The sequence below is a fragment of the Triplophysa dalaica genome, chromosome 6, assembly GCF_015846415.1.
Source record: "Triplophysa dalaica isolate WHDGS20190420 chromosome 6, ASM1584641v1, whole genome shotgun sequence".
NCBI lineage: Eukaryota > Metazoa > Chordata > Actinopteri > Cypriniformes > Nemacheilidae > Triplophysa > Triplophysa dalaica.
Genome location: NC_079547.1, coordinates 12,432,254 through 12,459,895, shown reverse-complemented (window position 1 = coordinate 12,459,895; position 27,642 = coordinate 12,432,254). Strand labels below are relative to the sequence as shown.

Sequence of the window (27,642 nt, the reverse complement as noted above, 5' to 3'; positions counted from 1 at the left end):
TCAATGAGGGTGAAGGATGGTACCACTAGCAGCAGCGTAAGGGCCTGCGGATAGGAACTTCAGGACGTGGGCAGAGAGGCAGCGGCAGTTTGGCTCGGATCTCCAGGAGACAAGAGAACAGCTGGGAATAAATAGGGAGGCTAATAACGGATAACCAGCTACATGTGCTAGAGTGATGGGGCAATGACAAACTGGTGCGAGAGTGATAACCTGATCATTTTTAGTAACTCATTTAGTAAAATGGTTATGTTTAGTCCAGTTGTTTTGATAGAAGAAAAACACGTTTCTAGTTACAACATTATTTGTTCTTCAGACATTCCTCTTTAAAAGGAAAAACTCTCCGGAGTTATATGCACATTTTGTGAAAAGAACACAAAAAAAGCCCTTTCTTAATTTTGTAGCCGTCACCATTGCCCAAAAATCCATCAAGGATTGCTAAAATGATCGGACTTTAAGAATAGATATACCAATCTCTGGGTAAAATTTTATTATGATGTTAGCATATATCTCATGTAATTTTTAACCCATCTAATGTAACTCAAAATTTCTGCGGAAATTTGATATTTTTACCTCCTTGAAAAAATTTATGAATTACTTAAAAACTATTATGGCATTTAATATCTTGGCTTTCATCACTACTGATGTTGGCCTTGCTTCTGTAAAAATTTAACATTTTAGCATTTTTACCTACGTAGCTATGTTTAAATAATAAGACCAGGCTGCCTGTTTCATGACTTTGTTTAATGGCCAGTGCCATTAAATGCATATACCCCTCATTGAATTATAAATATTATTAGATTCTACCTTGGTATGGAGACAAATTGAAATACTTTTTAAACATTTGTGATCAGTTGTTGGTCTTTGAAAATATAAAACAATAAAAAATGAAACTGGCCTAAGGTCACCACAGATTAGATTAGATTCAACTTTATTGTCATTACACATATACAAGTACAGTGTAACGAAATGTAGTTTAGGTCTAACCAGAAGTGCAATTAGCAAGTGCAGGATATACAGTGTGAATAAATACAGAATACAATATTAGGAAAATACTATACAATGGGCATGAACTATGAAAATATGACAATAGGTATGTACTATGAACAATATAAACAGAAGGCTATATACTGTGAACATTAATTTACAGGTGGTTATGAACAGATAACAATATAGACTATACAATAGTGCAAGTGACTTGAGTGTGCATTAGTTACAGACATTAGCTATTAAAGTTACAGTGCAGTAGATGAGTTGATGCGGTTATTAAAGGTACGGTGCAGTACATGAGTTAATGCAGTTATTGAAGTTATAGTGAAATACATGAGTAGATGCAGTTATACATTTACAGTGCAGTAGATGGCTTAGTGCAGTTATTGAAGTTACAGTTCAGTAGTATGGAGGACCAGGAGAGTCATGTGTAAAGTAATAAACCATTTCATTGTTTAATAACTAATCCTTCAATAAAAATAGGCATTAATCCATTTATTTCTAATTTCATTTTTTAATGGGCAATAAAAAGCGTGATTGTACAAATAATTATTAAATTAAATATTAATCCAAGAGTGATGACGTGACGTGAGTGGCTGAACACGCAGATTGAACTGTACAAAGCAGGATCATTTAATTCCTCTACTGATTGCATTTGGCATTATTGTGATTGCCATGGTAGTTGTTTTATAGCCAACATGTAGGTGTGTGTATGTATATATATATATATATATATATATATATATATATATATATATATATATACATATATAAAAAGTGAATACACGCACATATATATATATATATATATGTGGGAGTGCGTATTACCCTTTACCCAAATAATAGAACAGCAATCACGACAATCTAAACGTTGTACATGGACATAAATGAGCTTTGTGTTATACATAAATACATAAATACATGCATTATAGGCTATAAAATGTACATAAGAACATAATATTATAAAATGATATGTTTATAATGTACAGAGTAACCTTGTAGTACGGCAGCTCACCATATTTCACGATGCACAGTAAAGGCCAAAAATAATCTGTTACCTTCACCTGTTTTACACAGAATAGCCTCATTGTTCTCCATATTCACTCTTTTGACATGTAATGCCTTCTGTGTCTTATGCTGAAGAGAATTTATCTGTGATGAGAACAGTGACTGTGGTACAGCAGGTCACCATATCTCACGATGCACGGTAAAGGCCTAAAAAAATATGTTACCTTCCCCTGTTTTACACAGAATAGCCTCATTGTTCTCCATATTCACTCTTTTGACATGTAATGCCTTCTGTGTCTTATCCTGAAGAGCACTTAGCTGTGATGAGAATAGTGACTGTGGTACAGCAGGTCACCATATTTCACGATGCACAGTAAAGGCCTAAAAAAATCTGTTACCTTCCCCTGTTTTACAATATATGGGTTAACTTTCTGAAATGAGTGACAAAACATATTGACCTTTTTCACGATATTCTATTTTTTTATTTTTATTTTTATTAAATACTAAATAATTATTTTTTAATTTTTTAATATTCATCCCATCTCCCCATATCGCACATGCCAATCATGTGGGGACTCCGTTAGCTAGTTTGCACCAACTGGAAAGCAGATTAACGTGATCGGCACCTGATATTATATCTGTGCAAAATGGATGGTAACATGCAGCTGGGACTGAAGAACTATCTTTTAAAAGGGGAATATCCCAAAGATGCTGATAATCAGCAGTGTTACATTTTGAAAAGAAGAGCTAACTACATTCGTATCATTGGTAGGTAATGTTAATAAACACCTGAGAGAAAAGTACACTAGTGGGTATGGCTATAGGCTTTTCAAATATTCATTATCCGCACTATAAATATAGTCTTACTACAGTAACTGTTAAGCATGGTACTTGTGTTTAATTTGTTATAAATCAGCAAAAGCATTGGTCGCTATTATTTGATATTTTTCACCCATGTTGTACATTTTTATTATGCATGCATGGCAACAGTTCATGGAAGGACGTTGACAGCATTTATAACAGATTTAAAATAACTTAAACACAAATTCAAAAATATTTTTTAACTAAATTATTACAGTATTGTTTTTTTAGTAATGTAACATTTGAAGGTATAAAGTATTCATTTTGTGATGATTTAATCACATGTCTCAGCCAAAAACGGTGTGACTTTAGTGGTGCAAAATTTTGGCTAATCATAATCATAGCTAGCAATGAGGTCAGAGAGGTCCAGATAGTTTTTTAATGCTCATAAATAAATAGAAAAAATAAATTAAACTGTTTTCAAATGTATATAAAACATACTGTCATACACTAAATCGACAACATCTTTAACAATAAATTATTATCAATTACAATGAAGTTAACGAAAGCAAACACAGAACGTTCCCCTAATATTGGTTCCCATTTGGTTATTTTTGGGGAACCAAAAAAGAACGTTCAAAAAACGTTCCATACAGAAATTGGATACAGGTAAAGCTAAAAATAGAATATAATGAAAAAGGTCAATATTTTTTGTCACTCATTTCAGAAAGTTAACCCGTATATTATAAAACAGGGGAAGGTAACAGATTTTTTTAGGCCTTTACTGTGCATCGTGAGATATGGTGACCTGCTGTACCACAGTCACTGTTCTCATCACAGATAAATTCTCTTCAGGATAAGACATAGAAGGCATTAGATGTAAAAAGAGTGAATATGAAGAACAATAAGGATATTCTGTGTAAAACAGGTGAAGGTAACAGATTATTTTTGGCCTTTACTGTGCATCGTGAGATATGGTGAGCTGCCGTACTACAAGGTTACTCTGTACATTATAACCATATCATTTTATAATATTATGTTCTTATGTACTTTTTATAGCCTATAATGCATGTATTTATGTATTTATGTATAACACAAAGCTCATTTATGTCCATGTTTCTTAAATGGACAACGTTTAGATTGTCGTGATTGCTGTTCTATTATTTGGGTAAAGGGTAATACGCACTCACACACATATATATATATATATATATGTGTGTGTGTATTCACTTTTTATATATATATATATATATATATATATATATATACATACACACACCTACATGTTGGCTATAAAACAACTACCATGGCAATCACAATAATTCCAAACGCAATCAGTAGAGGAATTAAATGATCCTGATTTGTACAGTTCAATCTGCGTGTTCAGCCACTCACGTCACGTCAGCACTCTTAAGAGACTTTCCGAAAAGCCCGCTCACAGTAACGTGCACGAGAACAAAGCGCGTTATTGCCCAAGATTAAAAAGCTGCGCACGAGCAAAAGGGCATCCTCGCCCGAATTTACGCTCTTTGCGTAGAGAATTGTCGACAGTGACAACAGCGCCTACTGCGGTCACAAAATATCACGGGTAACAGAAAATTTGTAACCCCGGCACTGCATCTACTATATGCATATAATACACACCATGGTGTGTGTTTGCGGTTTCATAAAAAGTAGATATTGGCGGATTAAAACACAGCTGACATCAGTTACATGCTTTAATGGTAAAACTGCTACATTTCGCGTGAATCTATGAGCATTTTGGCCATAAGCACCGTAACTTATGTCACGTTAACTCCGCGTAAGCATCGCATCATAAATAGACTCGGCGCCAAAATGACCGCAGCACTGCTGCTTCCACGTGCAGTATGAATGTTCTAACCTGTTCTAACAATAAGTTTCATTTTCTATGATTTGTGTTAGAGAATAAGCAGGCGCTGATAACGCACTGGTTACACGTGTAGTGAACAACACACTATCCTCTCTTCTCCATTGCTCATCTGACACACCTCTGAACATGACGTAAAATGAACTAGCCAATCAGAGAGCTTGTTACATCTGTCTCACCGCGGCTAATTTGCATTGTTTTACCTCGTTTGAGCATGCAAGGCCCCAGAGTGTCACGGAAATGGTAAATAGAGAGGCTAAATGGAAAAGCTAAATGATTTGGTAAATCGAATAGCAAATCGAATAAGGAAATGCAGAGGGGAAATGGAAATGCAAATGCTAAAATAAATAGTCTTTTAAATGACGGATTAAAACTTTTATTTCTAGTTTAATTTGTAAATCCAATTATTTATTCCTCTTTTTAAATCGCATTTTGAAATAGATTTTGAAATTCCACTATTTATAAAGGAATTCATTAATGCGCTTTAAAATGGTGTATTTATTTCGTGTTTTATGTTGATTTTTAAAAGTCCCTTTTTAAATTGAAGTATTTATTGATGGATTAATATTTAATTTAATAATTATTTTTACAATCACGCTTTTTATTGCCCATTAAAAAAATGAAATTAGAAATAAATGGATTAATGCCTATTTTTATTGAAGGATTAGTTATTAAACAATGAAATGGTTTATTACTTTACACATGACTCTCCTGGTCCTCCATACAGTAGATGCGTAATTGCGGTTATTGAAGTTACAGTGCAGTAGATGCGTTAATGTGGTTATTGAAGTTACAGTGCAGTAGATGCGTTAATGTGGTTATTAAGGTCACAGTGCAGTAGATGAGTTAATGCAGTTATTGAAGTTACAGTGCAGTAGATGCGTTAATGCGGTTATTAAGGTTACAGTGCAGTAGATGAGTTAATGCAGTTATTGAAGTTATAGTGCAATAGATGAGTAGATGCAGTTAGTTATGCAATAGATGCAGTAATGCAATAGATGAGTTACAGTGCAGTAGAGAAGTTGGTGCAGTTATTGAAGTTACAGTGCAGTAGATGAGGTAATGCAGTTATGAAAGTTACAGTGCAGTAGATGAGGTAATGCAGTTATGAGAGTGGTCCATTAATGCAATTGAGCATTCAGTGTAATATTCCTGGTGTGCAAGTGAGCAGTATAGAGTGCAAATGATGCTATGTGTGTGTAAACAGTCCGATAGAGCAGATAACATGAAGTACTGGTGTGTACAGTTCAGTCATGCATGGCAGCCCTGTAGTGCAATGTAAACAATGTAATAGCAGCATTACAGTTAAAGTTATGAGGGGTAGTGGAATCAGTGGGGAGCAGAGTTCAATAATGAAACAGCTCTGGGAAAAAAGCTGTTTCCTAGTCTGCTGGTTCTTGTCCGGAGCCACCTGAAGCGCCTACCGGAAGGCAGGAGAGTAAACAGTCTATGAGCGGGGTGAGAGGAGTCCTTGATAATGCTGTGAGCTCCACGCAGACAGCGTTTCTTTTGGATGTCCTCAATGGAAGAGAGTGTAGTCCCTGTGATGTGCTGGGCTGTTTTCACCACCCGCTGCAGTGCCTTGCGCTCAGCAACAGAACAGTTCCCGTACCAGACTGTGACACAGTTGGTCAGGATGCTCTCTATCGTGCATATACAGTGCATGGTGTTTATAGAACAAGCAAGATCATTCTAGTAAATAATATCTAATAAATCAAGTCTCCCGGTGAGCAAGCCAACACTGTCCTGTGGCAAGGAACCAAAACTCCAATGATGAATAAATGGAGAAAAAAAATCTCGGGAGAAACCAGTCTCAGCCCGGAGGGCCAGGTCTCCTGTGACGTGTCACAGCTACTGTACACTCAGTGACTTTGATTAAAAGTTATTGAGTAATTGTTTATTAAGAATAGGGAGAGCTTAGTAGTTGTGATTTAGGAAGTTTCATTTGTTGAAACTTTTATGTCTAATTTGGTCTTATTTTTGATCGATATCAGACAACAGAGGAATGTTATAAGGAGGGAAAATAGTAATGGCACAATGTAACTGAGCTTCAAACTGCTGTCATGTGATATACGTTTAGCATTGAATACTAAGTATTGTAAATTTAGTATTAATGTGACAAGTAGTCTGTCTTTGCTCTTGGTTGGGATGGAATTACCTGAGCTGGGATGGTCAAAAAAAAAAAAAGTCTGGACTTTTGAGATCTTAAAGAGTGTGATGGGTTGTAATGTGATAGAAGCTCTTTTATATAGGTATGGACTAAAACGTTTAAGGCTTTATAAGTAACTAAAATAACTTTAAAGTCGATACGATACTTAATGGGTAGCCAGTGATGATAAATTTGGAGTTATTTGATTTAATTTTCTGGACCTGGTTTGAACTCTGGCAACTGCATTATGAACTATCTGTAGTTTCTTTATAGATGATGCAGGACAAGTAGAACATTACAGTAGTCAAGTCTTGAGGTCACAAATGGATTAATAAGCTATTCAGCGTCAGCAGCACATCGAATATCTCTTAATTTGGCAACATTTCTAAGGTGGAAGAAGGGTGTTTTTGTGAGATTTGAGAGTTCAAAGTTTTTTAATATTTACTGTAGGAAATTTACAAAATATCTTCATGGAAGATGATCTTTCCTTAATATCCTAGTGATTTTTGGCATAAAAGACTTGTAGTTTTTTACCCTTACATATGTTGCGGCTATTTGTACAAATGTACCTGTGCTATATGACTGGTTTTGTGGTCGAGGTCACATTTGTCACATCACAAGTATTTATCAACATTTAATTTCATTTTTTTTAATGTAATTTGCCTCTTTTGTTATGACTCTTTGGCATGAATGGTAGTTGAAATATTTCAGAGAATCTTAAAAAGGGATAGTCCAACCAAAAATGAAAATTCTGTCATGAATTACTCACCCTCTATCTGTTCCAAACCTGCATTTCTTTGTTCGGTTTTATTTCATTGTTCGGTTGAACACAAAGAAAGATTTTTTGAAGAATGTTAGCAACCAATAGTTCTGAGGCATCATTAAACTACCACAGTAGAAAAAAGTTATATTGTAATTTCTTTGTTTTGTTAAACACAAAAGAAACCAACATTGCTAACATTCCTCCTAAATATCTATCTTTGTGTTTAATTGAACAAATACATTTATACAGGTTTGGAACAAAAAGAGGGTAATTCATAACATAAACTATCCCTTAACGTTATTATTTTTCATTCTTAAGTATATCTAATGGTTTGATATGTTTGTTGTTACTTAGTAATTTTATGGATGGAGTGGCCTTTCCTTGCTTCAGTATTAAGTGAACTGCACATTAGGCATTTTTCTCCATCACACATGTACAAGTCTGTGTTGCCATCTGGTGTTCATTTGCATTATTGTGTGGTAGTTTAGAAAGAAAGTGTAGCGATAACTCATAAATCATAACTGAAATTACAACATTCATATTAATTAATACGATAGTAATTGATAGATTTTTGCTTATAATTGTGAAGCATTTCCTCATAAATATCCATGTGTATTGATGTATAATAGAAGAATAAGGGGTGGCTTTATGATAGATGTGTAGATATCTGTCTGTTATTGTCAGATGTACAAAAAATATCCACCCTTAGTTTGTAGACAAAATAATATTGAGTTTTTTGTGTTGAAACAGAATTTTCTAGCAAGTGTTACAACTAAACCCATCCATGGGTAATTGTACAAAAGTCTAAAAAGTCTAAAAACAAACGTTTGGTCTTCATTTGTATGAGATGTATATATGTTGCTTGTGTAAAAATCTAATTAATCAAGTTTAATATTGCTGAGCTAAAACCAAAAAATGTTACTTCTTACCATGCTCTCCCCTACAAAATATAAATATAACCAAAAATGCGTCTATAGGTCTTAAACCTCATTTGTTACCCCGGATCACAAAACCAGTCTTAAGTAGCATGAGAACATTTTTAGTAAAAGCCCAAAAAACATTGTGTGGGTCAAATTATCGATTTTTCTTTTATGCCAGAAATCATTGAAATATTAAGTAAAGATTATTTTCCATATAGATATATTGTAAATTTCCTGCTCTAAATATATGAAAACTTTATGCTACAGTGCCTCTGATTAACAACTTTATAGGCAATTTTCTCAATATTTAGATTTTTATGCAACCTCAGAATTCAGAGGTTTAAACCTGGCATGTATTGTCCTATCATAAAAAAACATATATCAATAAAAAGCTTAATTATTCAGCTTTCAGATTGTGTACAAATCTCAGTTTCGACAAATTTACCCATAAGACTGGTTTTGTTGTCCAGGGTCACATTTGTCCATCATTACAGACAAACTGAATATAAATCAGCAGAAAAGTCACATAGCTTACCCACAAAAAAAGAACACTTTCTATTATATTTTTTCGGCAACTTCTATTATGTTCTGACCACCTTTTTTTTCGTATTAAATTAATGCATTTGTTGTTGTTTTGTTTGTTTGTTATGTTTCATTTGTTTAATGACTACTTTGCTGAAATCTCCTCAGTTGTTGAACCTGAGGTCATGAGTCAGGGGTCTCTATGGTAACAGGTTGCGCTTCTCTCCTAGCCCCGCCCTTCAACAACAGTCGAAGCTGTCAAGCTCTCCTTTCACTGTTTGCGTTCAAACTGTTATCATGCATTGCTTACAATTTCTTTAATCCGTTTGATTAGTTGTGGCAGAAACTGAGGTAAGTTAAGTGTCCGAACTCTGCAGGAAACTGCGATCTGAACATTGGTTTACTCTGTTAGCGTTAAGTCAATTCTTTTGACTGCTGAAATAATCGTTTAGACGAGATAAAATAGACGGAAAACAGGGCGATTTTCAAATAGCTAACAATATTATACTGCTATATACTTCTACCAAAGTTATACTTACTGGAAACGTTAGCCTATATTGTAAAGGAACTTTATTGGTGTATGCATAACAAGAATCTTGTCTGACAAATTAGCGTTGTAACAAACGATTATTGCGTTGTTCCTCATATGTGGGTGTTTTAACAGCAAAATGTTCTATTTTTCTTACATTTTCTAAACATTTTCTGTTTTAAGATTTATTGTACGACTTATCAACGATGTTATGTCAAAGGGAAAGATTTTCTTTCATAAGGTATACTGTAACAAAATCTCCGTCTATTATAAACTGTTAACACGTATCTAAGCTACTGGGGCTTAATACAGGCGTGGTTTTGGTTGTCTAGAAACAAGTGGAGTGAAAAGCTATTATTCCTTACTGTGTGGAATTTAGTTTGAGAAACAATACAGTTAAGACTGCAGAATGACAATTTACTGTTGAGATGGGGCACACGAATTGAAACGAAAAAGATGGAACCGCAATTTCAGTTGAACAATCCTGAAACATTTGAGGAAAATGGGTATCTAATGGGTATCTGTTCAAGTGTCTTGTACATCTATAATTACCTGTTCAATTAATTCTCCCTTTCTGTCGTTTCTTAATACAGCCTTCATTTAGGAATCAATTTGTGAATTCATATTTCTATCCTAAACCTTTCACCATGCTTGGGCAGTTCTCTCCTGTTGAGCCCTGTTCTGCTCTTCCCACCACATCCTGGAAACCCATGCACCGACTTCAGTCTTTACACTTTCGCCCACGCACTGAACCTATAGACTGGAGGCGTCTCGCTGCCCTTGATGTGGATCGAGTTGCACGGGAGATGGATGTCGGAGTGCTTCAGGATTTCATTACAGCAGTAACTTTCTGTGCTCTGGAGGGTGAGCGGTGTCCAAACTGCTCTGGGCCTGCTGACCCTTCTTTGATCAAACTGGTCCGCATGTCTCAGCTGAGCACTGAATACCTTCTGCACTGCCAGGACTACCTGAGTGCACAATTGGCAGGATTGGAGGAGCGTCTACAGGGGGCACTCTCTTGGGCCCAGCAGGAGGAAAAACAACGAGTAGAACTGGAGAAAAAAATGTGTGAAATTAAGCTGGAGCTGCGGCGTAGAAAGAAGATGGTTGCCACACAACAACTCCTCCTACAGGCCAGCGCTAATAATTATCACAAGGTGGTTTTCAAAAAAGACCAGCTAAGTATATCGTATAATGTTTTTGTAAAGCCCTAAGTTACAAAGAAGTTTGATTTAATAATCTTTCAAAATTTTCTTTGTGACAGTGCCAGTTCTGTGAAAAATCATTTGTCAATTATTCCTACCTACAAGCACATGTTCAGCGACGACATCCTGAAATCACAGATGCAGGTTGGTGGTAAAATTTGTGTAAAATCTTGAAGTTGCAAACATTTATAGATAACAGTAAACTGAAGAGGCATTCACACATGCAGTTATTTAATTGTTGTAATTTGTACTATTGAAAATTTGTGTGCAAGGGCTCTCATCACCTCTTTTATTTTAATTGATGACCCATTCCAATAATCATGCTAATTTGTGGATTTTAAATTTTAAAATAACTTCTTGTTTGTGTGATGTTCAGAAAGGCAAAAGAAGCAGCAGGTGGAAAAGATGGAAGATGGGATAGAAGAGCTGAAGAATAGACTGAGAGTAACACAGATGGAGCTACAGGCAGAGAGAGAAACTGACAGTTTGAGGCGTCAGCAGGTGTGTTTCTGTTTAAGTCATGATCCAGCACCACATGTAGTTTATACTGGACAAACCTCAATAAAACATTTACAAATTAACAAGGTGCTTTACAAATCATACACACTAAAAAATGATGGGTTAAAAATAACCCAACTTGGGTTATTTTATAACCAAACCGCTGGGTCACTATTGCACCAGACCAACAGTAGTTAATTTGACCCAGCAAGATGGGTTGGTCATTTTTAACCCAACAGATGAGTTAAATATTCTACCCAAACGCTGGGGCAAATTAAATACAATTCTGGGTTGATACAACTACAGATTTGTTATATAGTGTACCCAAATGCTGGGTTAAATTAACCCATATGCCAGATAATGCTAACACATTACAGTACAATTTAAGAAAATAAATTGCAATAGACTACCCATAGCTATAAAACTGTTAAACTACAAACCTAGAACAGAATACATGCTATATGTATGCATATATTATGCAATAAAAAAATACAGAAGCAAAACAACAATGGAATCTCAGAATTTTTTTATTGTATTACATTCATTAATATCAACAATAGTGTAACTGGTGCAGTTAATATCACTAGATAGGAAAACATTCATAGCAAAACAACAATTATGAATGAACTGGCTGAACATTCAACATGCCAACAGTCAACTGTCTTGAACAAATTCTGAAATGCCCTCTGATCATTTCCCAGCGTCAGGATGTGGGGGTATGGTTTGCATGCCTTGGCTTCATTGAGCTACTCCACCATGTTTATTCCAGGCTAAAAAAGAAAGAATACAAGAGAGCAAGTGAGAGAGTGCGAGTGAGTAAGGACCAAATGTCTACAGGCTACTATAGAAGAATTCTAATATAGACATTGTGAGGACCATTTTCCTGGTCCTCACTACAGAAATTATTGTTTTATTATAAAGTCTAGTTAGCTTGACAATTTGGAAAAGATTCAGTGCATCTCTAATTCAAAATGTTGAACTGTATCATATGTTCTCAATTGTCCTAAAAAGCCATAAATCTACTGATGATCTATCATTACAATAAACATGATCAGAAAATCTGACTCTCCTATCTGGCCGATAGGCAGCCGAGTTAGGTGGTCAGATAGGTGGGCCGCAAATGGTTTGTAGATTTAGAAGACTTCTTTAGTCAACCTTACAGAGTCAGGTCCAAATGGGTTAAAATACAAAAGTGTCAACCTTCTGATAAATATGTTGATTTCTGCACTCAATACCTTTGTTGGTGCCTGTTTTAGAACAAATTACTGCATCAGAGGTAATTAGCCTGTGGCACTGCTGAGGTGTTCTAGAAGCACAGGATGCTTGTGTTGTAAGCTTGTAGAATGGCTATTTTCCGAATACTGTCAGGCTTTATTTGATGACTGTCCACAAAAGTATAGTAAAACAAACCTGGATATGCATGTGTGCTTGCACACATTCTTAAGCTCAGATATGTTGATAAAATAAATAAAGTTTCCCCTTTAGATGTGCTTGAGGACTTACAGGCTTACGGTCGATGAAGGCCAAGCTGCATTCCTGAATGGTGTGGCGAACCACTTTCACACTGCGGCCACGGCCAACTTTGTAAGTTGTAGGTGGAAGCAAGGTTGGCAGCTGCCTCAGGGCGAGATCCCCAACACCATCTGTAGGAAGACATAGGTGTCAATACGATGTGGCATGGAATACCTCTGATTTTGTCATTCAATATCCAACTAAAATAAAACCCATGATAACTGTTACGTGCGGTTAATTCGCGCCCTGCAGCTGGTTAGTTTGTAGTGTAGTTAATCCTCCCTTCAGTGGGCCGGACGGCAGCAGAGATTTAAGTATTTAAAAGAGCACCGGAGTACAGTCATTGCATTTCTTTGGCAGTAAACGTGATCATGGCTTGTTTTGCTTGCATTTTTTCTTACCGTCACCAGTCTTTAGGATAATGGCGATCTTGTAATGCAAGGTCAAATTTGAATATTTTTTCAAATGCGCCGCATTTTCTCCGCATAAATTGTGTGGCTTCATCACATAAAATTGCATAAATATAATGCATATTCCATCGCATTTTTTCAGAAAACGTGCCGCAAAATTAAGGATTTTTGCCCGCGACAATCACAAAAAAAATTAGTGCTATTAGTTACATCGGTACTGCTGTGTTGACTCTGTTGTAAAAAACTTGGACTTTTTTGTACACAATTAGCATAAAGAGGCTGACAGATTTATTTAACTCTATTCCTATTATGATATCACTGACTATTCTCAGAGCTCATGTTCGAGAAGGCTGTGAATTGTGCAAATACAGGTGTACAAATACATCGAAAGTAAATTTACACTTTTTAGTTAGCTATAGTTCTGATTCTGATAATGATAGTGGCCAAAATGATGTGAAATTGCAGTTTTTGGTCAAGCCCCTAAGAAGCCAGGGAAAACCCTGAATTTACAAGATCTTCATACAAGAATATATTACCTGGTGTTTTTCCATCCAGGTGCCAGGCACAGGATCTTCTCAGCATAAATGGGTAGCCAAGTTTCAAACAATTCTGATGCAGCATCCCCTTGCAGGACAAGACTGTCCTGTGCAATCTATAAAATGGAAAACACATTTTTAAAACCAATTCAATGTGGCACAATAATAAAAGGTTATTAATAATGCGTCCCCATATTAATATCCTCAGAATTAATGTCTGAAAAGGACTTGAGTAGCAATGCAGACTTGATATGCTGTTGATGGGAAAACAAATATTTCTTACCTTTAAATTTGTCGACAAGGTCTGTCAGCTGCCACTCTGTCAAAGTGTTAATGACAAAGCTGTCCATTGATCTGAAACAAACACAAAAAGAGCTTAAGCAAAAAAACAATTGCTATTGTATTAACTATTCAGATTTCACTATGCAAAAGCAATGCAGACTAGCAGCAAAATGTAATCCAATGTGAAGATAACAGCCATTTTATTTAGCATCACAAAATATAGAGAAAACAATCTCTCCTTATACAATTCATATGACAAATTGCATGCATGTAAATTGTCTATGTTTTTACTTCACAAGAATATTTGTACAGCAGTGGTTCCCAAACTTTTTATTATATATTTCTTAAGTAAAAAAGCGCGCTCATTTATAGCCAGTTAAAATAATATAGCTAGCAAAGCAACTAACTGACAGCATGTTGGCTAGTAAACTAGGTAACTGCCGAATCACCTGGCTAGCTTGAAACTAGCTGGCAAATTAGACTGGTGAACTCAATAAACATGCCCATGGGCATTATGACCTTGTTTCATTAATTCATTAATATAATTCAGAGCAAACGGATAAGCTGTAACGTTAGGCGATCCATGATAACGGCTAAATGGCTAACGTTAGCTACGTTGTTAGCCAAACCAAAGCCTCGACAATATAAATATACTACATTAATAGGTAACGCAACACAGACAATCTGAATCAGACATGTATTATAAGTTACACAAACCTTTTATTATTCATTTGCCTCGCTGGATGATCAGTCAGGCTTTCTGCTGTGACGAGCACTCGGTGTGTGGACTCTTGACTCCCGTGACGATGTGATGACGTTCGAAGCACAAACAACCCACGTGCTGGGTCAACCGATGTATGTTGGGTTGATGGATTTTAACTCAACGCATGAGTTGCACAAAATAACCCAAATAAATAAATATAACCCAAATATTGATATAAATAACCCATAATGGGTAAACCATTTCATTACCCAGCGGTTGGGTAGATTAAATAACCCAGCATTTTTTAGTGTGTACAATTAGGACAAGCACACAAACAAGAAAAACAAACAAAATATAGCTGATGGTAGTGAAAGCATAGTCACAGATGTTTTTTTGCACAAACTGACCAAAAAAAAGCATTTACTGTAAGTATTACAAACAGCTTGGGTTGCAGACCTTCTGAACCAAAGCCATACGATAACTTTATACTGAGAACTCCAGGCCTGTGAATGCATATAGACTGCAGCTCTATTGCTCTGTTCAAGCAGAAACCGAGAAGTTAGCATGATGTAATCAATCGTAGGAGCCAATATGTTTTCACATTCATAGCAGACGTAATGACGATCACTAGACACATGGGAGCCAATGCTATTTCACAAACTAAGTTGACGTATTTAGGCTTGAGGATCGGTGATAAAAACAAGTTCTTGGGCATTTCGTAGAACTAAGTGTGTTATGGTATTCTTCTGCAGTTTGATGTGGAGTTTCTGCACGAGCGTGCCCTCTTGCTTTCGGATGCAGCAGCATTTTACCGTACTTCACTCACAAGTTGTGCATAAATCACGTGATAAATATTTTTGGTTAATCGGGCAGATGTCTAATCACGATAGGATGCAATATCAATATCAACATCTCCACCAGCGATGTGATATTTGCACATACCTTGGAAATAGGCTAATTAACAAAGGCTAATTAATATTCATGACGTCATCACCAGTGTTGTGCAAGTTACTTCCAAATTGTAATACATTACAGATTACTATTATTAAAAAATAATCCATTACCTTACAATACTACCATCAGAATTGCAATACGTTATATGACCCCTGAATTGCCTTTCAGTTACTTTCACCAAAATAACTACAGAAGTAGTAATATGTTTTCTCTTGAACTCAAAAGATGTTTTGCGAGATTTAGGAAAGCAAACAATTCTGGATCACTTGGTATGGTAGTCAATGATGCCAAAGAATATTCACTTGCTATCATTCTACCAAATATCTTTGTGTTAAACCCAACAAAGAAAGTTATACAGGTTTGAAACAACTAGAGGGTGAGTAATCCATAAGATAATTAAGTGTCCCTTTAAAAAAGATCCCATGTGTTCACAAGGCCACGCATGGAAATGGACGAGAAACATGTTTTATCTTCGTAAGACATGCAAAAACTTGCTTTAGAAATAAGCATGGTTAAATTTATTGCATATGTATAATGTGTACAAGCACGTCAATGTTTTAGTTGTTCTGGACCAGGGTTTTCTCAACCTTTTGCAAGCTGGGCCCCCCAAAGCTGGTTCATTAGAGTTCGAGCCCCAGTGGGGCCCCCCCACACCACCCACACCACCTTGGATAGATAGATAGATGGATAGATAGATAGATAGATAGATAGATAGATAGATAGATAGATAGATAGATAGATGGATAGATGGATGGATGGATGGATAGATAGCCCTAGGCTATTATTTTTAGGCCCACATTATTATTATTATCATCAGTAGCGGTAGGTAGGCCTATTATCATTACTAGGCTATTGTTATAATTGGCAGTAGCACCAGACTTCTAATGTGAGCTTGCAGAAATTATTATTATTATTAATATTATTATTATTATGAGTAGTATGCCTATCATCATTACTAGGCTATTGCTATATACAGTTGAAAGAAAAAGTATGTGAACCCATTGGGCTTACTTGGATTTCTTCATAAATTGGTCATAAAATGTGTTCTGATCTTCATCTAAGTCACAACAATAGAGAAACACAGTCTGCTTAAACTAATACCGCACAAACTTTATACGTTTTCATGTTTTTATTGAACACAACATGTAAACATTCATATTGCAGGGTGGAAAAAGTATACCAAACACCGTTTAGACAAAGTGCTGTGCACTGAAATGGTTGACTGTTGCTGATGGAGGCCATCAAGCTTTCTTTTAAAAAATTTAACAGCCGGTTTATTTTTAATGCCAGCATGCTTTGTTTCGAGGTGCCTTTTTAATTTGCAGGGCTTTAATTTGAGCTGAGGTCTCAGATCAGCCGTGACTGTAAACCCAAACTGCAGGTATGCTTCATCGTACCTTCAAAGCTTTTTTGCAGCTGGTGGTGCGTCGGTTGGCTTGTTGGTCCTCCATAAATTTCTCCATTTTTGTTATGTGTTTTGAATAAAGTTGAGGCAATATGTAACCGTTAGTGTGGCTATGTTGAGAGACGTATCAGGGGCTAATCCGTCGGGATTTAGGCACGATCTTTAATTAAACAAACAAAATAATTATTTTGCAGACAATTCAGATTTTATTTTAATACTTAACGATTGTAATGTGTGTGTGTGTGTGTGTCTTAGTCATGTTGGTAGTTTTAGCTAAGTGTAGCTACTGCCTAGCAGTTAAAAAAAAAATACTGGCAAGGGCTGAGATTCGATCCAATCTTTAACAAGAATGTTTGTGGGTTTAGTCTTTAAAAAGACTGTTGAGGTTTTGTAGTAAAGGCCTATGTAAATCGAGATTGATAACAGACTAGCAAGAGCTGGCACAAGCTAACTTGGCAAGAGACTAGACTTGTCATGATTCCGCTATCATGCCATGTTTATTCTTGTTCTTGCAGCTGAGTCATGGCATAGCCTTAAGTTGTGTGGAAGGAGAGATAGTTTCCCTATGGGCCTTCTATACTCTCTCTCCGGTATACGTTTGTGTTCCCGCCCTTTTCGTCTCGTCAACTTTCCCTCAGTGTTTGATCTCTGTCACCTGGTCCTCATTAATTATCCTGTGTAGTTCTCCCCTTTATAATGCCTTCTCGTCCCTTGTCCTGAGCTCGTTCGTCTTGTATCACTCCTTGTTCCTGTCTTTGTAAGTTTACTTTGAGATTGCTCTTGCATACCTTGTTCTGTATGTATTTAATGTTAATCTTGTTTTAGTCAAAGTATATATATTTAATAGTTTCATTTGTTTCCTGCTTTGTCCCCCTCCTGGGATTTTTTTTTTTTTTTTGTGGATATTCTCAGTTTAGTTTTCCCCCATCGTGGGTGTTTGTTTTTCTTCATTTTTGTTATAATAAATCTACCTACCTGCCTGAAATTGGGTTCTTCCCCTGAGTTTCATGACAAGACTAGAGTGAATGGAGAGCTATGTCGTGAGTCAATCTAAATGCAGTGATTTATTTTTGTGAGAGTCAGTGAACATTTACATTTACACCCCGCTCTGAAAGCCAGGGCGGGAACGGCGGTGACCATGCGCATGCGCGATTCATTTGCAGCCTGGACGCAGAGGGGTGTGTCTCCTCTCTGCTCTGACTGCTGCGTGAGGCTACTGAGAGACTGACCGCCTGTGAGTGCTTTTGGACGGGAGAGGGGCTCACGGTAGCACCCGCTGCTCGTTGTGCACAGTAGGCCTAACTGCAGAGTGATTCGTGCTTTCGAGTCTCCAAACACCACAAAAGTCTCCAAAAACACCAGCAAAAGTCGCTGCATTTGTCGCTTTTGACAACAACAAAAAAAGTCGGCAGGAGGATGATTTGTTTGTTATAATCACTGCTTGAAGTGGGGAGAAAAAGGCGGCGGTACTCTCTTTGCATTTGCAAATCCTTACATTTTTACTTGGAGATATGGTTGCAACAATTTATTGTTGATTTATTATCAACATAAATATTTCACAAACTAAAGGAAAGCTTTAGCTGTAGCCTATATTCTGACTAGTTTATTCGTTTTACATATATAACTCAATACGACCATGTTTTATACGTTTGCAGCCGACACACGACACTTTCGGACTCTGTTAGGGTGCAAGGACCTTAAAGTTTTGAGGCTTGTACAGCTTCTCAAGGAGAAATCAAACAAATGAGCGCCGTTTTCTAAAGTCTATGAGTGCAGCACACACCAATAAACTAAATTGACATTCAAAATGTGGTGTTTTTATATTTATAACTTTTGAATAGAGTTCAGCAACATGCATCACATGACCTGACGACCAAGAGAGCTGACAATTGACCATCACTTAATTTACCATCACCTCACGATTGAAAATGTGATACTGATTTCATATGACAGTTCAACAAACAAGTTAATTATATTAAGTCACTTACATTTTAGACGAAATAATGACTTGTTTTGGTCTATTTTAACAGCGAAAATAGATCCGATGAATCCAAACAAAGATCACAGCATTGCTCATCTCGCAAAAACACTCAATCGTGTTTTTAATGATTCAGTGTTTTGAACAAATCGTTGAGTCAAAGATTCAATGCACCATGCACAAACATCTTTCTCATTCTTGATGAATCGGCCGTTTGAACGAATCGTTTGAATGAACGACTCAATGACTCGCTTAAAATCACCTGCATGTACGCTCACTATCCACAAACCAATCAAATTTGTTCAAAACTCTTTTTTTTTTTAAATCAGTCCAAACACATTTTAATTTTTATTCAGGAGATATGTATATACAAAACTATAACTTCTTATGACAGTAGTTTAGTGATAAAAAATGTTTTTTCCCCTCCCATCCTGTAGCCTACTCGCGCCCCCCGGGAGAGAATCCGCACACCCCCGGGGGGGCGCGCCCCACCGGTTGAGAACCACTGGCTAAAACCACTGCTATATTTTCCTCTTTGGTTGAGCTGAGCTCCCTAAACTGTAGTCTGCCTTTCAGACGCTCGTTCCCCACACTTTTTAAAACGGGTCCAGTCCTGGAGTTGCCAAGTGTTCATCTGAGAATGAATATACATTAAGAATCTCATTAATTAACATTTATCCTCCGACTATAAAAAAAACACTTTGGTGGCCGCAGTACATACGGAACGCAGCCCAAAAAACCCCAACCCGTGTCTCCATAAAATTTGCGGGAAAAAACGTGAGATAACAGTGAACACATCAGCAGCGCTCAGCATGAAAATAACATTGTTTACTACAGTTTTTAAATGAGACATTAACCACTGCTTGCAAAAAATATCATGGTTTTACTATAGTAACAGTAGCGATGGCATTTCTATTAAATCACAGTAGGCAGGTATAAAATAATGTTACGCTACAGGAGCCATTGTGATCATTCAGTTTAAAACAACAAAAACCTTTTCATTAGAGGTAATCAAATAGGTCACAAGTTAACACATCAGTTACTGAAGTGAAATAGCTCAGTGTGATGTTACTGTGGTAATGCTTTGTTGCATTGTTTCAAATCCCGTCTGAAACCACTTTATTTATTTTTCAGCCTTTATGGGCGATCATACCAATAATTTGCAATCTTTACAAGTATAACAAAAAAGTCTGTGTCTTAATATTCCGCTAGCTTGTGCTTTCAGAATCTACAAATCTGCTGCGGTCGTTCATGCATATCTGTGGCAGTGGACATATAACTGCAACTAGACCACAGTGTTGCCAGATTGGGTGGACAATTTCCAGCCCAAAGGCTCAATAAAACCCACCCACTCCAACAAAAACCAGCCCAAATTTGATCTGCCAAAATATTGTGATGTATTGCAATGTCAATCAACGATAATAATGCCCATTTTATCTCCTTTAAACAAACTACGACAACATGAAAAAATATAATTAAAACAGGAAAACCGGTCTAACGGATCAAACGTAGCATTAAAGAGAGTTAAAAAATATGACTGATATGTCCAGAAACCATTTTAAAGCGACAATCAAGAGATTAAACAAAAAACTAATTTTGTGCAAAAAGTGGCAACTATAATTAATCAAATTGGGAGTAGGCATTTTCCACTGGTTCATGAGCTTCATTCACACACCACGACAGCCAAAAATGTGCAGTTCATTGATAAATACAATAGAACCAAAAAAGAACAGCAGCAACAATAATGCGCTTACGTTTGAGAGTTGCCATAACATCTTACAGAACTACAGTACGTCTTTCGTGAATTATATATTGCAGAACATATAAAGCAAAATTGAGCAAGTCCAGCAGCGGTCAAGGACGAATCAAGTTATGTTTAAAAAGTCTTCTGTCACCACATGTGTAATCCACGTTGTGAGATTTGAGTTACTCTCCCTACCGTGCAATATACTGTATATTTGGGCCACTTTGGCATTGCGAACGCTTCAATATACAAAATCTGGTCCTTTATCGAAACAAATCCCCGTCACTCACAAGCCATCATATGATCTCTGATTGACAGGTGAGATCTCCCTATCCCAGACCTGATTGGTTAAACTGAACCAATAAGGACTGTGTTAAGGAATAATGTGTTTATGACTGCACTACACATTATTTTTGAATGTTTTGAAATATCTTGGCCATTCAAAAGCCAAGATAAGGTTAGGCTGCTTGGGCTGGTTTTTAATTTCATAAGCAGCCCAAATTTTATCCACCCAAGCAATGCATTTTTCTCCGGTCTAACCCATTCAAAAGAAGCCCAACCTGTTGAATTATATATTGCAGAACGTAAGTTCCCACGGGACATCACCCTCGTCTGCTTCCTGTTCAGTGACAGCAGTGGCTACAGCCCTGCCGTCCGCTACGGCGAGCAGCGAGGGTGATGTGAGGATTACTGTGAGCGCTAAACCGTCAGCCACTGGCTCGCGTACCGTTCACAACTCGTCTTGTCTGACCGTTCCCGTTCCTAAACTGTTCCTCAACCATGTATCGGAAACGGTGCGTGATGATGAGATGTCCCTTGCAGCATCGAGGGATGACTTACTGACATCTGACTTCTACGATTCTTTGCAGCTCCCTCCTCCGGGAACGAGCTTAGGAAGAAGCGGATGTCGGAATGTCAGCCATGTTTTCCCGGGCTACCGCAAGCATTGGGTTGCAGTGCACTGCACTGCCTCTCCCAGTGCTCACGGCCGGATAAAAGGTGCCTCGGGGTTGAACGTGGCTCCAAGCCGCACCCGCCCCCGGTGCCGTGTTTTCCGGAAGTGCATGAAGAACTCAGTAAGACCTGGAAACGCCCCCTTTTTGAGGGCCCGTGCTGTGACGGCCCGAGTGGTGGCCGCACAAGAGCGGTAATGTGGATGTATCAACATACACGCGCACACACACATGCATGCATTTACAGGAAGGACGTTCATTTAAGAATAAGCTTTATTTAAACGTTTATTCATTTTCATTTGTTCCAGTATGATAGGTCACAGCAACCTCAAGAAACACAATATCATATTCATTCATTCATTCTTTATTGTCAGGTTTGGTTACATTTACAACACATTTTTATATACATAGTTGCTGATTTGAAGTGCACACAAATTAGTTACTGTGTATATGTTACTTACATTTGTTTCTATTTTTGGAGTTTAAGTTTACCGTGAGGAACTTTGGACATGGTCCGCTGTGAACGCATCTTGGTGTACTGAGGATTAGAGTCCGGGCGGGAACTGGACCTAAGCCTCATTGCTTCCGCTTTATTGGTTCCGGACATACCATTTGCTGGAATTGGCCGGGGAAGGAAGGAATGTTAATGTATTTATTAATTGATTTAGTTAGTTGTACATTAATGATATTTGATTAGATTTGGTTTTCCTTATCTTTATTTATAGTATGTTTTTGTTTCATTTTGATTTTGACGTATGTATGGTTATATGTGGTGTGTAAAGTTAAATTGTTTCCCCTCTTAATTTGTAATGGGCCCAATCCTTTCCTTTAAAAGCTGTTGCTTTGTTCATTCGGGAGGTCAGTTTTTTAGTTTGTTTGGTTGGTTTTTGTCTAACTGTTTTGATCTCCGTTACTGTTTGATTATTTTATTTTTGTTGTAAGAAATTTATGAGTGTTTTCTTGGGTTCAAATAAAGACCCGTTTTCTTTTGCGCAAAGCTTGTGTTCCTTGTTTTTGGCCTCTCGGTCCCTCACATATGGTGGCAGCGGTGGGATCTTGCAGGCAGACAAGGACACAAAGCTGTGTTTTGTTCTTTTCTGGCCCTCGAGGCTGTTTTTTTTCCCCCTAGAGGATATGAGTCGTACCTTAAAGAAAGGTGGGCCTAAGGCTCCTCCCTTGCAGCACGAAGAAGAGAGAGGTGAGGAGGACCAGGACATGGTAGAAGGAGCTGAAGGAGGCGAGGTAATGGGAGACCGAGACGTTTCGGTGACTGGGTTGGCAAATCTGCTTCGAGCCCATATGGCCCGGACAGAGGGCCGGGAGACTGCAAGGCAGCAGGAGCAGATGGATCAGGAGCGACGGTTTAAGGCTCTCCAGCACCAGTTTGGCCTTTTGCAAGTAGAGGTCCAAGCACGCACCTCTTCCAACCTTCCCTTGCCTGATGTTGACCAGGAGTCTTTGGAAAGGCCTGATGTGGATCATATAGATTCTGATGGAAACTTAGGGGTTTCAGTTCATCAGCAGAGTTTTAATCAGGCTGGGAACAATATGGGCCCACCATTATCTCAGATACCTCGATTGGAGAAACTGAGTGATACTGATGAAGTAGAACACTTCCTTGTTACTTTTGAAAGGATTGCAGTTGCTTGTAGGTGGACTAAAAGTGACTGGGTTTGGCATTTAATCCCTTTGCTGACTGGTAAAGCAAGAGCAGCTTATGTCCATATGGATGGGAACGAGTCTACTGACTATGATAAAGTGAAAGATGCTATATTAAAGAAATATGATGTCAATGCTGAAACTTATCGACAAAAGTTCCGTTCCTTATCAGTAGATCCATCAGAGAGTCCCATAGAGCTTTATAACCGGCTCAAAGAACTCTTTGGAAAGTGGATCCAGCCTAAGAGTAAACAAGTGGAAGAGGTGAGTGAAATCATCATTTTGGAGCAATATCTTAGAATGTTGTCCCCTGAACTCCAGGTGTGGATTCGCGAGAGAGACCCTAGAACCGCAGCTGAAGCAGCGTCTTTGGCGGATATGTTTGTTGCGGCCAGAGGAAAGAGTAAGCCGTGGGCTTGGAAACCAGTCAATGACCGTCGTTCTCTCGACATGCCTCACTTTCAGCAAAGGAAGGTGGAGGGGTCTGGTAAGCCCTATATGAGGAATCCTACTTCATCCAAATTGAATTTTGCTCCTAAACGACCTCCCATATGTTATCTGTGTGGACAAGAAGGGCATACTAAACCAAATTGTCCGAAGATCTCAGCTCAGCTTACACAGCTATGTTTTGTGCCAAGGAGGGATGTAACCAAATCCCCAAGCTCTTTGAGAACTACAAATGTGGAGATTAATGGTGAGAAATTGACTGCTTTGATTGATACCGGCAGTGATCAGACTCTGGTAAGAAGAAAGTTCATATCACCCTCTTTGATCAATACAGGCAACAAATTGCCTATTTTCTGTGTACATGGAGATGAGAGATTGTTACCAACCGCCAATGTGTATGTAAAAATAGAAGAACAGACTTACCTGATGACAGTGGGGGTTGCTGATAATTTGTCTTTTCCTGTGATTCTGGGTCGAGATATACCAGTGCTGCTGGAGTTGTTGCAACCGGCTCCACAGTGTAACGTGGTGGTGACCAGAGCAAAGGCAAACCAGTTGGAGGGGATTGAACACCAACTAAGTACTTTACCTTTCTTCAATGCAGAGATTGAATCCGGGATGTCGAAGACGAGAAAGACTAGAAGAGGAAAAAGACAAGAAAAGGTAAAATATGCCGCTCATATGGAGAGTGAAGATTTAGCCTGTGACTTACCTGTGAACTTCCAGATGCCCACCAATATCATTCAGATGCAGCAGGAAGATGATAGTCTCACGGAGTGCTTTGCTAGAACTGCAGAGGTAAGAGAGAAGCCTCTAGATGACAGTACCGCCAGATATGTAGTAATGAAAGGGATACTCTATCGGGAGATTGGGGTCCAGAAACAACTTGTGGTTCCACAGTGTGTTCGAGATATGGTGTTACATCTGAGTCACTCGATTCCTTGGGCTGGCCACCTGGGGAAAAACAAGACTGCTGCAAGAATCAAGAAGTGTTTTTTCTGGCCCGGTTTGAAAGTAGATGTGGCCCAATTTTGTAAAAGCTGTCCTGTTTGTCAGAAGGTTTCTCTCAAACGACCGTCAAAAGCACCACTACAACCACTTCCTATTATTGGCACTCCATTTGAGAGGCTTGGGATGGATGTCGTTGGACCTGTGGAGAGGAGTCGCTCAGGGAACCGTTTCATGCTGGTGATAACGGACTATTCCACCAGATACCCCGAGGTATTTCCGTTAAGATCTGTGAAGGCGAAACCTGTAGCTACTTCCTTGGTCCAGTTATTTTCCAGGGTCGGATTTCCTGCAGAAATTCTAACTGATCAGGGTACTAATTTCATGTCTACCTTGCTGAAGCAGGTTTACCAGCTCTTAGGAATTAAGAGTCTGCGTACTACTCCTTATCATCCCCAAACGGATGGGTTGACCGAGCGATTTAACCAGACTTTGAAGCAGATGTTAAGGAAGTTTGTCAGTGAGACTGGTCAAGACTGGGATCAATGGTTGCCCTATCTTCTATTCGCTTATCGGGAAGTCCCTCAGGCTTCCACAGGTTTTTCTCCTTTCGAGCTGTTGTATGGCCGTGATGTCAGAGGCCCATTGGCTCTGCTCAGGGAGATGTGGGAAGGGAGTCCTGAAAAAGAGCCCACCGGGGTTGTTTCCTATGTTTTACAGATGAGGGAACGTTTGCAGAAGATGACCGGTTTGGCTCAGAATCATTTGGCAGAAGCCAGGGAAAAGCAGAAGACTTGGTATGACCCTCTGGCTCGAGAAAGGGATCTGGAGGTTGGTACAAAGGTACTTGTCATGTTGCCCAGTCGAGAGAGTAAACTACTTGCAAAGTGGCAGGGTCCTTACGAAATCAAGAAACGCCTGGGTCCTACGACTTATGAAATCAGTATGCCGGGTCAAGATCGATCTAGTCGGGTTTTGCACGTCAACCTGTTGAAAGAGTGGGTTCCTCGTCTTGAGAAGTCAAAGTCACTGATGATTCGCTGTGTTGGAGAGGAAGAATCTGATGAGCAGTATCTGCCACAGCCGGTTCCTGGGGACATCGGGCTAGATCATCTGACAGCTTCCCAGCGGTCTCAAGTACAAGTTCTCTTCACTTCGAAGGTATTTTCTGAATATCCCGGGTTTACCAACTTGATTGAGCATGGTGTAATACTGAAACCTGATGCTGTCGTGAAACGCCAGAGCTATAGGATACCTGAAAGATTGCAGGTGACCTTGCAGGAAGAAATAGAACTTATGCTCCGCTTGGGTATTATTGAGCCTTCGAATAGTGAGTGGTGTCACCCAATAGTCCTTGTGCCAAAAAAAAGATGGGAGTATAAGGTTCTGTATAGATTTCCGATATCTCAACTCAGTATCACAGTTTGATTCCTACCCTACCCCTCGCATAAGTGACCTAATTGATTGTTTGGGCCAATCCAAATACCTCACAACAATGGACCTTTCTAAAGGCTATTGGCAAATTCCACTGACTCCATCCTCGCAGCCTTTGACTGCATTCCGAACACCAAGGGGCCTTTTCCATTTTAAGGTGTTACCTTTTGGTCTTCATGGGGCCGTGGCGAAGTTTCAAAGGTTAATTGACCAAGTATTACGTGGCTTAACTTTTGCTGCTGCATACCTTGACGATATTATCATTTACAGTAACACCTGGGAGGAACATGTGCAACATCTTACAGAAGTCGTGCGGCGTCTTCAGAATGCTGGCCTAACTGTCAACCCCACCAAGTGTGCTGTAGCTAAACAAGAGACTGAATACCTGGGTTACGTCATTGGCCAGGGTGTTGTGCGACCGCAGGTGAAGAAAGTTCAAGCTTTAGAGAAGAGTGCATTACCCCAGACACGTAAGGACCTGCGATCATTTTTGGGGGTTGCTGGATTCTACCATCGCTTTGTCCCTAACTTTTCCAGCAGGGCTGCTCCGTTAACGGACATGGTAGGGGCACGTTGCCCGAACCAATTGCAGTGGACTGAGGAGAGATTGAAAGCTTTCGGGGACATCCAGGGAGCTTTGACAACTAGTGCTGTGCTACACAATCCTGATTTTAGTCGTCCTTTCGTTGTACAAACTGATGCCTCTGAGAGGGGTGTAGGAGCCGTTCTATTGCAAGGACCACCAGAGAGTCGCCAGCCGGTGGCCTACATTAGTCGTAAACTGTTTCCGAGAGAAGTACGTTATTCAACGGTGGAAAAAGAGTGTTTGGCCATAAAGTGGGCGTTGGATTCCCTACGATACTATCTATTAGGCCGTGAGTTTACTTTAGAGACTGATCATAAAGCATTGCAGTGGTTGGAGAAAATGAAGGATTCTAATGGAAGGATTACTAGATGGTATCTCGCCATGCAGCCCTTTAGATTCAAGATACATCACGTTTCTGGTAAAGTCAACGTTACTGCTGACTATCTCTCCCGCTCTACTGGCGAGATTCCTGAAGTGGGGGGACATGTGACGGCCCGAGTGGTGGCCGCACAAGAGCGGTAATGTGGATGTATCAACATACACACGCACACACACATGCATGCATTTACAGGAAGGACGTTCATTTAAGAATAAGCTTTATTTAAACGTTTATTCATTTTCATTTGTTCCAGTATGATAGGTCACAGCAACCTCAAGAAACACAATATCATATTCATTCATTCATTCTTTATTGTCAGGTTTGGTTACATTTACAACACATTTTTATATACATAGTTGCTGATTTGAAGTGCACACAAATTAGTTACTGTGTATATGTTACTTACATTTGTTTCTATTTTTGGAGTTTAAGTTTACCGTGA

At 38.5% G+C, this 27,642-nt stretch overlaps 1 protein-coding gene across 1 annotated transcript in view; it reads left to right on the top strand.

Moving 5' to 3' along the window:
* Positions 1 to 9,270: 9,270 nt before the first annotated feature.
* dzip1l (DAZ interacting zinc finger protein 1-like) overlaps positions 9,271 to 27,642 on the top strand; it is a 46,676-nt gene continuing 28,304 nt past the window's right edge. The window contains exons 1-4 of the mRNA XM_056751167.1: positions 9,271 to 9,389; positions 10,161 to 10,724; positions 10,832 to 10,916; positions 11,149 to 11,273. Coding sequence (XP_056607145.1) covers positions 10,215 to 10,724; positions 10,832 to 10,916; positions 11,149 to 11,273 — 720 coding nt within the window. The 5' untranslated portion in view covers positions 9,271 to 9,389; positions 10,161 to 10,214. The remainder of the gene's footprint in view (positions 9,390 to 10,160; positions 10,725 to 10,831; positions 10,917 to 11,148; positions 11,274 to 27,642) is intronic.